This window comes from Ursus maritimus, unplaced genomic scaffold, assembly GCF_017311325.1.
Source record: "Ursus maritimus isolate PB19 unplaced genomic scaffold, ASM1731132v1 scaffold_10, whole genome shotgun sequence".
NCBI classification, from domain to species: Eukaryota; Metazoa; Chordata; class Mammalia; order Carnivora; family Ursidae; genus Ursus; species Ursus maritimus.
In genome coordinates, this window is record NW_024423344.1 from 57009777 (window position 1) to 57020625 (window position 10849).

Consider the following 10849-nt stretch of genomic DNA (forward strand, 5'->3'; position numbering starts at 1 on the left):
TTCTTCATTCACTAATCTGCTGAAAGACTACTAACAGAAGAGTATTTGTCTATTTGATTATGCTTTCAAAGCAGCTAGGAGAGAATTCTACAACTGGCTGTCTTCTCTATGTTATATATGCATAAGAATAAATGTATGTATAATAAACATAAATTCATCTTTTCAAATCTAGTTGTGTTCTGTAAAATAGATACTGGTGTGTATTTCCATACAATACAGGAATTTGTTAAATAATATAGTTTTAATAATTAACTCATTATAATTCAAGAATAAACTGGTGTATTCAACTTTTAATTTGAGACATTGTCATGGTTATAAACCGCAGGGAATGTTTGGGCAAATATCTGTTCCAGGATGTATGGAATTAAAAATGCAAAAAGGAATATTGTATTTTTTTAGGAATGTTGTATTTTTAATCATGTATCCATCCCTTTTCCATGAGATCACTCTTGATATGGGTGCCCAGATATATAGGATCATTACTCCTGAGACAGACTTGTAATTGTGTCCTTTCCTATCAAGAACAAGCTTTTATAATATCCATCTTCTCAAGAAGAAAACTGCAGCCATTCATGCCTGTATCATAAAAATGTTCAGGGAATAGAATAGAGAGGAATCCTTAAATTCATCATAAAAACATTTCTTAATTACTGGGAGATCTAAACCTCTCTTCCCAAATAGCATTTTATGCACATGGATAATTCTCTTTTCATGTAGAGAATAGTCTTCAATGATAATTATGTAGAAAGTCATATATATGGGGAATTTGGTGAGCTTTTTGAGATATTTTTATGTTTGTGTTTATATTTTAAAAATGTTTCTTTCATAATAATATTTTTATTATATTATGTTATTCACCATACAGTACATCCCTGATTTTTGATGTAAAGTTCCATGATTCATTACTTGCATATAACACCCAGTGCACCATGCAGTATGTTCCCTCCTTACTACCCATCACCAGCCTATCCCATTCCCCCATCCCCCTCCCCTCTGAAGCCCTCAGTTTGTTTCTCAGAGTCCATAGTCTCTCATGCTTCATCCCCCCCTTCTGATTACCCCCCCTTCCTTTATCCCTTTCTTCTCCTACCGATCTTCCTAGTTCTTATGTTCCATAGATGAGAGAAACCATATGATAATTGTCTTTCTCTGCTTGACTTATTTCACTTAGCATTATCTCCTTCCAGTGTCATCCATGTTGCAGCAAATGTTGAGAAATTGTTCTTTTTGATAGCTGAGTAATATTCCATTGTATAATTGGACCACATCTTCTTAATCCAGTCATCTGTTGAAGGGCATCTCAGCTCCTTCCACGATTTAGCTATTGTGGACAATGCTGCTATGAACATTGGGGTGCATATGGCCCTTCTCTTCACTACGTCTGTATCTTTGGGGTAAATACCCAGTAGTGCAATGGCTGGGTCACGGGGTAGCTCAATTTTTAACTTTTTAAGGGACCTCCACACTGTTTTCCAGAGTGGCTTGTCAAACAATTTTGCAAGCTAGTAGCATCCATCTTCTTTTAGAAATACTTTGATTATACATTAGTTATCATAGAAAAACAAACATACAAAATAACTTAAAAAAGAAAAATTATAAAATAAATTACATGTATATTAAGACTCTCATTTTATTATTTATATTTTTAAAAGTTGCATTCTAATGACAAGGGACACTCATATCACATTTTTTCAATCCCAGATAATAGCATAAGCTTTTTAAATTAATTGGGTGAAAGCATCAAGGCAGCTTAAGGGCCAATTAGCTGGTACTTCAGTTTACTTACTATTAGAGCAGGAAGGACAGGCTTCCTTCATGATGTCAGAGATTGACTCAAGAAGGAGAACCAGGATTGATAAAATCCTTTCTCATATGTATTGTAAAATTTCCATCCTAGTATGGAGACCAGTGGAAGATTATCTGAAGAATAATATGTATTTACAGTAAGCCTTTTCATGGTAATTTAGTGACAAGTGATTTGTTAAATAAAGATTAATACAATCTACGTCTAACAGATAGAGAGAATTAAAACTCTTGACTGCATCTCAGTGGTGCATTCAGTTGAGCATCTGGCTCTTGGGTTTGGCTCAGGTCATTGATCTCAAGGTTGTGCTCTCAGGGTCCTGAGGTCAAGCCCTACATCAGGCTCTGGACTTAGCATGGAGTATGCTTCAGATTCTCTCTCCTTCTCCCTGTGCCTCTCCCACTCCCTCTCTCTCTCAAATAAATAAATAGATGTATAAATAAATAAAAAGACTTGATCTGGTATGATTATACACTAGTATCACTATACTCAAAAATTCAAGATTCAGATATGAATCAGAATTTGTACTGATATGCAATGAGCAAAATATAATTTCTATATAAGTCAAGAAAAAAACTAGGATAATTATGTTTCTTTGTTTATTTGTTAGAATGCCTAGGTACATCGGAATAAGGCTGGGGGTACTGAATTCAGACTTGGGACTCTGAATCTAACAATTAGTTGAAGAAAGAAACCACACTGGCCACTTAAGTAAAGAATCAGAGACTGTAATAAAAATTTGTTGTTAGTGGAAGTGAGAAGAAATAGAAAATGCAGGTAAAATCATCAAAGTTCTGAGTGATTATCACAGGTCATAAGACCCTTTAAGAATTAAAGACCGTCACTAGCTTTTTCAACTCTCAACTACTTCTAAAAGGGAAGCAAATCACATAAGAAAGATCCCATCATGAATGAAACATTTAAGCCTTTAAAATTCCCTACCCTTTGGAAACCATAATGATTTCTACATCATTATAAGTTATATCCAGACTCCCATAGCATTTTAGTTTTGCAGTTTTATTTAACTTGGAGGATATATTTACATGATTTCATAAACGACTCTCTTCCATCCTGAGATAAGTTGAGGAATGAATATTATCACTTTAGGCAATAAACAATGAATAAAAAAAAAAAATCCCCCACCCAAAAGAGAAGAATGTTCCTGAGGACGTGTCTCTGTCTGCATTCATGGACTCATTCCAAGTGTCCTCCAGGCATTGGAATTTCTTTAGTCTTTCTACTACCTCTGTGCACTTGATTGAAATCAGGAAATATTGGCAGATATTTCTTAGTGACTAGGAATGCAGTACCATGGAGTCTGCTCTTGCTTTGTTCTTCTCTTTAGAATGTAACTTTTAAAATCATGCTTTGGAGTATTCATTACCCATTATTGTGCTGAATAAATTTAGTGGATAAATATATATAGCAACCCATGTGCACCCAGATTTCCCCTGGGTAAATGTAACTTTAAAAAGAATTCTCATCTTTGTTCTTTCCAGCCTTGGGCATTCATGGAGAAATTTAGGTTTTCAGCCTTTTAATACATAATTATTAATTGTTTTCTATCAATATATGCAATTATTTAAAAGAAAACTTAGTGATATGACTTCATAATAGACACATAATTAGTCTTCATACCAGGCAGCACGGACTCCTACTGTTTTTATCAACGGAAAGGCTTCTTATTCAAGATCAAGGAAATAATGTACGATTTGCTAGCATTGCGGACAGTTGAGTATTGAAAACCAAAACATTTAATAGAACATTCAGGGAGCACTATAATAGTGTTAACTAAATTAAAGAAAGTCTTTCTAATCTGAAATACGTTCCTTTCAACCCTGTGGATGGATATGCATGGTGTTCAGAAAACAGAACTAGATCACCTTGATTAATTCCATTTTGCCTTGTGAAAATCTGCTGTATCATTGATTATATAATCAGAAAGAAGAAAAATAAATCACTTTCATTTGTATTGAGTGGGAAAAGGATTTGCTGAAAGGGAGAACTACTGGTCAGACTTAGGTTTGGCTCCATGTCAGTCATACGCAGACACTAAATGGCTTCTTTGGCTTCTGTGTGGACAACAAACAGAAATCTCCTTCTCATGCATGTGCATGAGTGCACGCATGTGTATGTGTTAATCCTGACTTGATTGAATTACAGATCAGACTAATTGAAGAAAGTTCATTAAAAAGAGAGTTTTCATTTTATTTTTATTGTAGTGAGCAGTACTTTTAATTTTCTTGAAAGGCACCCAAGAATAATTACCTTTGTGAACCAAAAATATACAAAACTGTACAGAATAAATAGTTCATAGAAATCTAGCTATACTTTCTTGTAAAATAAAGCTACATTGTCCCACTCTTGAGGCAACTTAAACCACTTACCCTTAGACGTGCCTTTTGCTACTAATTTATGGCAACTATCAGTTTACATTAATAAGAATTTTTAAAAACACAATTTTTCCTATTTGTTTTATACCTGTGAATTATTACTTGCCACAAGAAACATATTTCTATCATGGTCATTCAAATTTACAAAGGATTAATGCTATGAAAGAAACCAGACTTAATTTATGCACTAATCATATTTACAGTTGAATATCAGTAGCATTTTAAAAATATCCCAAGAACAAGAATCAAACTTTGAGCACAAATGACATACCTTAGTTCACAGCAGCATTGACAAAAAGATTGTCCACACAAAATGTGGAGAAAAACCAAAAAAAGTTTGCTTATTCATCCACCTGAACTATTAGTGACTCTTATTTTAAATTCAGAAAGCATAGCAGTGACATTTTTCTAACCCTCAAATGTTCAAAGTTTTGGGCCACTCATAGACTATATAATTCAACCTTCTATTTTTTTTTTCTTTACTATTACCAGTCATAATTTTAAAGTTCCAGTTCCTTTTGCCTTTATTGCAAGAAAATTAGGTGTATCTGACAATGTACATTTTTGTGGTATATACTGATTATATAAACAATATATTCCTTACATATTATAACTACATATACAGGTATAACTTTTAAGTGACAAAACCCAATTCTATTTCATCCACTGGTAAAGTAATTCAAGAAAACAAGGGTTGCTTAAATATTCAACCCTTTTAGATGTGCAACAGGACTTTTCTGAAACACTTTTAAGTATTTGGAGAAATACTACTGTAATCCTTGGATGATTTACATGCAAGGATTTATTTTATTAGGGGCAGGCAAAATTGCCTGAAGACAATGCAATGGCTTCTCCCAATGATCCCTGAGTTTCTTTTTCTTCTTTTTTTCCCATAGGATTACTGCTGTGCTTTAGTTCTGACTGATGACACACTCATGTAAGGCACTTATTTACAAGGATTGGACTTAAGACAGAATCACAGCATTTCTGCAAAAGCCCTCAATCTCTCCATCTATGTTTGTTGCTCCAGGACTTCTAAGTAGTCAGGTTCAGCATGTAAGTTAGCTTTAAGCTCAAAATACTCATTTTTAGTCTGTTCCACTAATACCTTCCTTGGCCTTGAGTACATCAAAGTCTCCATTAACTTTAACTCTTCGTGAGCTCCAGGATAATGAACCTCCATGTCAGGCTGGAGTTGAGCAATGTTCTTCCTTAGGTATTCTGTGATTCCCAGCTGCTGAAGTTCTCTTTCTTTCTCTAAAATGTTCCTGTATAATGAACTGGCATCCTGAAAGGATAAAAATTCAGTTGATTGATCTGTGGTTTTGTATTTCACATTTGACCCTGTGAGTGGTGAATGATTTTCCCGCTCCAAAAGACTTCTTTGGAGATGTTTCACCTCACTTCCGTCTTTCTCATTTCTTTCTTCTTCCTCTTCCGAATGCTTTGGGCCAAAGGATGGACTTCTATAGACATGAACCATGGGACTCACCATGTGCTGCTCATAGAGTGATGCTGTGGGTCTTTCAGTAGTGTGGTGAGTTGTTTTATGGCCATACATACTGTATTGAAGATGGACCGGACTGTTGTCTCTCATCTGCTCATCTGCTTGTTTCTTTTTGTATCTTCTCCTGCGGTGGAGAACAAGAACCACTATCCCTGCAGCACAGAACACAATGGTTATGAACACAATCAGCAGCCCTAATATTAGGACAGATAGTGGTACAGCATCAGTAAGAGATCTTAAAATGGTATCAGCTGTGGTTGTGGTTGTAGGAGTACTGACAATTATGTAACTAGTTTGAGTTGGCAGGGATGGGTTATTGACTAAACCTGGGCAAAGGAGTTCACTAGTTAGTGCTTTCAGTTCCTTTTTGTCCAGATGCTCTGGAGAAGTGCAGAGGATGTCATCTGTTACCGTGTTTTTACTCAATTTTTGTAGCCATTGTTGCAATCCAACCAGGTCACAGGAGCAATCCCAGGGATTGTCCTCAAGGTCGATCTGAGTCAATAAATCAAGGTCATCCAAGATATTACTTACAGGGAGATGGGTAAACTGGTTTGTTTTAAGGTTTATCCTCGTTAGGGAAACCCCTGAAAAAATATGTGGTGGTAAAACTTGTAGGAGGTTATTGTTTAAATAGAGGACTTTAAGTTTAGGCATTGGGTTAAAGGTTCCTGGTAATATTTCCTTAACTGCATTGTATTCAAGATACAAGTACTCAAGATTGTGGAGACCAAGGAACATGCCTCTACTTAATTTGGTCAGATGGTTACCGTTTAGATAGAGCTTTTGCAATCTTGTTAGATTCGTAAATGATCCTTCCTCAAGAACCTCAATACGATTGTTTCCCAAGTGAAGCATTTCCAAAGTGAAGTATTCCACTAGGTCAGACTTCACTAATGTATGGATAATATTTCCTGCTAGAACAAGCTTTCTAGGATTTTGTGGAGGAGGTTTTAGATCTGATAAGCTTTCAATATTGCGCTCTTGACAATGTACTAGAAGTCCTGATGGGGATAGTACTTTGCAGTTACAGGGAATAGGACAGTAGGGTCCTGGAAGTTGAGTGAATGGCTTTGTAATATAGGGTATCAAAACTGGTGCTTTGGTGGCTGGTTTCAAAAGGGATGTTGTCTTGGTTGACATGCGACTATCACTTATTGAAGACGTTACTGCCAGATGTAATGATCCTGATAGATCCTCGTGTTCTTCATACACTGGCGGAGTGGGGCATATTGATTCCTTTTTTAGTCTGCTTAGTATGCTTCCTTTGAAAAATGGAGGGCTGTTACATACGACATCACCAATTACAGACTGCGGAGGCATGTTTTCCAACCAAATTTTTAGCTCTAATAAGTCACAATTACAGGCCCACTTATTGTCCTCCAACTGGAGATCCAATATTCGGCCAATGTGTTCTAAAAAACCAACATAAGGCAATGTTTGCAACTGATTTCCACGAAGATCTAGATGGGTTAGAGGAACGAACCGAAATATGTTTGGAGGGAGACTCTCAATAGCGTTGTCATTTAAAATTAACACTTTAAGTCTGTTGAGCTTGCTAAAGGCACTTGGTTCAATCACTGTAATGAAATTGTTATCTGCTTGTAGGAATTCCAGGTTTTCCAGTCCATGGAAGGTATCCTCTTTCAGAATTTCTAAAGAATTGTGATTGATATGAAGTTGCTTAAGAAGGCCAAGGCCATTAAATGCACCAGTCTCAATATCTGCAATATTGTTAAATCCAAGATGTATTGAGATAGCATTGGTAAGCCCAGAAAAGTCATTTGTGTGAAGCATTGTCAAGCCATTATTTAATAAACTTAGGTGGAAAGGTCGTGATGGTGGCACACTTATTTGGGATAACTTCTTGATACCTTTTTCTTCACAATTTATTAGCATTGCACCGTCTTTTTCCTCACAGTTGCAAAGAGAATCACAAGAACCTCTGGCTGAGGACATTGGAGATTCGGACTGTGAAGATACACAGGCAAGGAGAGATGAATATAAGAGATGAATCCACAGCTTCATGTTGTCATGTGATGAAATTTGATTCTGTAAAACAAAATGCAACAGCAATGTGCTTTAGTGGGCAGAGGCAGGGAGGAGATGAGCCTGGTGATTACAAAATAATAGGGTTTCCTCTAAAAAGGAAAAAATATTAATTACTCAGAAAATATGAATACCTTGCTACACTTACATTTTCTCTTATCTTTTTCTAATACCATGACAAGCACGTTTTGGTTCACTTTTAACTTGCACTGTGATAAAAATGTAAAATTTAGGTCAAGGAGAATTTAAAATATTTTATCAACGGTGGTATTCACATTTTCCAAATAAACTGCATTTTAATAGATGAGAGAGGTGCTGCTTAATTGGACCATGGATACCTTGATATGATGCAAAGTTGTATGTTTGCAAAGACCCTGACTTTTTTTTTAACCACAAAGTTGACACTAATCCTAAAGGATTACAGTATAAGACAAATATGTGATATTAGCCAGAAGCAGACAAAACAATAGAGAACACAAAAATATTAGAAAAAGTTAGAAAAAAATGTATGTATGCATCTATGTATACAGGCATGCATACATAATGCATTTCCTTTATTTATTTATGTTTTTGAACTGGATGTCACAATATACCATCCAATAATTGTGTCGATGTTTTAACCTGCTTTGATTTTGGCTCAAGATACTTATTAATTTTATTATCTATTTAAAAACCCGGAGGAAAATAAGTCTCTGACCATGTAAGAAAGTAGATCACTATAAAAAAAAAAATTGTTTTAACTATGCTGTCTAGGGCGGTAGGTATAAGCTTGATAGTATTAGAGATCTATGGTTAAGAGTGCCTGTTAAAATTTCACCTGTCACACTCCACTGAATTTCTAAAGGTAGGATATTTCCTGCTGCTTTTAAATTCTGAATAAGGTTAATATCATAAACCTAAAGAAGAAAAATTGAGCTTTAAAACACATGTCTAGCTATTATAAAAAGAAAAACAATGCCTCACATAAACTTCTGGCAAATGACTTTCTAATGAGGTCTTGAAACTGGCTTTAGGGCACTGAATGTCATCACATAATTAAGCAGTAGATCTCCTTTATTATAACGCTTTAAGTCACAGTGAACTCTCAAACAAACTGCACTATACTAAAACATTTGAGGGTACCTCTAATTTGATAAATAAAAAATGACAGTTCAGGATAACAACACCACATATTCCAACTCCTTAAAATTTTAAGACGTGTCTAAAATAGCAATCCTTTAGAAAGATTCTAACTCTGAGATGACAGCAGTGACAAGATAAATACATATAACTCTTATTTAATTGCATTTCTTTTCTTTAATGTACCTTAAATTTATATAAATTAAATTGAAAGGTAAACACCATATCTCAAAACTCTTCAACTTTTCCAAATATATTGTATCTGCTTTTATTTATTTTTTAATGGAATGTGAACAATAACTTTGAATCTACCTAAAATTCACTATCAGATAGATGTAACAGATCAGACAGAACATCCCCAAAACCCAATCAACAATCCCGAAGAAAAAATTCATCCCATGAAAATACATTGTTTTACTGAAAACATGTATATTATGAAGTTTCTGAATGGTAAAAGACAGCTGAAGAAATAAAACAGTATAGTGCCTTTCTAGATAAAGGAAAAGTTAGCAGACTGAATTTTTCCATAGGGAGATTGATTTTTAAACAGCTCTGAGTCTATGTTTAGAATCCAACAGCTTGTAGTTGGAGTCCTCAACTTGTGGATTAACTTCCACAAACACTAAAAGTACTTCTTCATAGATTACTAGGAAAGAATATGATTCATTTCACCAGACACAGCATCTTGAGAAAAAAGGAAATAACTTCCGGATGACAATCTCTAGCTATTGTTTTAATCTTTTATCCATTTTATGTTCTTCACAATGTCCTAGGGAACAGTTTTGAATCTTTTCAGAGATGCACACAAATCTGAAGACTGGTTCTGTATTGATAACATCTGATCCAATGTGAAAGAGGTCAAAAAAAATCTCCATTTACGTAGTTTCAGAAAATATATATTTTCAAGCCAGGAAACACTAAAAGTAGCTTATAAAATACCAAGAATATTTTACTATTCTGCTTATATTTTAAATTCAACACTGGTGCTTGGAAGTGATCTTTCCTTGAGAAAGCACACGTAGTTAGTTCCCAATAACAAACTGCATGCTCTGCAAGAAATAGGGGCATCTTATTTTGTTGGTTCTTCTGTACAGCCAGCTGTTGGACTGTCTGCTGCTCAGAGAAAACAGGCATCTGCTACAGCATTAGTTGTGCCAATGAGTAAAAATGAAACCGGATAGCTTTTAATGCAAAGTTATTTTTTTTAAAGGGCAAACATACAAATTCAATCACTTCAAGATAATGCAAAGATAGGTATTAGAAAAGCCTGGAAACATTCATCTTACCTGTAAAGCAGAGACTCTTCCTGACGTTATCTGTAATGCACAGCTGGAAGAGATGTTCAAAGTAAATTGTTTCTTTATTAAAAAAGAAAACACCAACCACCACGTACTTTCTTCTCAAATATCACTTTTTGGCAGGTCCCATTGCTTCCTAAAGTTAAAAAGCTCTGCTCAAAGACTAAATGCTGAGCAGTTCATTGAAAATATTTCAGGCAGAGTGCATACTAGATCATCCTGAAGCAGTTGCCTTTTCTCCCCAATTAAAATTCACGGCATACTTCACAGCTATGCTGACTTTTTTGCATATAGTTAACCATTTGCAAGCTGCCGAATGCAGTAAATAAACAAGATGTTTCACAGAGCTGGGATTGATCACTCTTGCTTTCTTAGGTTGTAGAGCCAAGCTGCAGCAGTGTTCTCTTTCCTCCCTTTCTAGTCTTTCTTGTTAGCTCAGTTTGTTATTAGTCAGATTGCCAAGGGCTGGGAGGTAGGCGTAAATAAAGAGACTTCTTGGCTTTTGACTCAGCCTTTAAGCCCTTCCCCAGCAGAGCGCTTTACTCAGCCAGTGTCGTTTAACACAAGAGACAGCTCCACCTTGGGACCGCTCAACTCCTCCTCTTTCTGCAAATGGCCTTTCCACTCCCTTTTAATACCAAAGAGAGTGCAACTAAATTTTGATGGAAATAATTATGCA

At 35.4% G+C, this 10849-nt stretch overlaps 1 protein-coding gene across 1 annotated transcript; it reads right to left on the reverse strand.

Moving 5' to 3' along the window:
* Positions 1 to 4010: 4010 nt before the first annotated feature.
* SLITRK6 (SLIT and NTRK like family member 6) lies at positions 4011 to 10553 on the reverse strand. The gene is made up of 2 exons (XM_008685018.2): positions 10159 to 10553; positions 4011 to 7756 (listed from the first exon to the last, which is right to left on the reverse strand). The coding sequence occupies exon 2, from the start codon at positions 7730 to 7732 to the stop codon at positions 5210 to 5212; it is 2523 nt and encodes an 840-aa protein (XP_008683240.1). The 5' UTR covers positions 7733 to 7756; positions 10159 to 10553; the 3' UTR covers positions 4011 to 5209.
* Between the last annotated feature and the right edge of the window lie 296 nt (positions 10554 to 10849).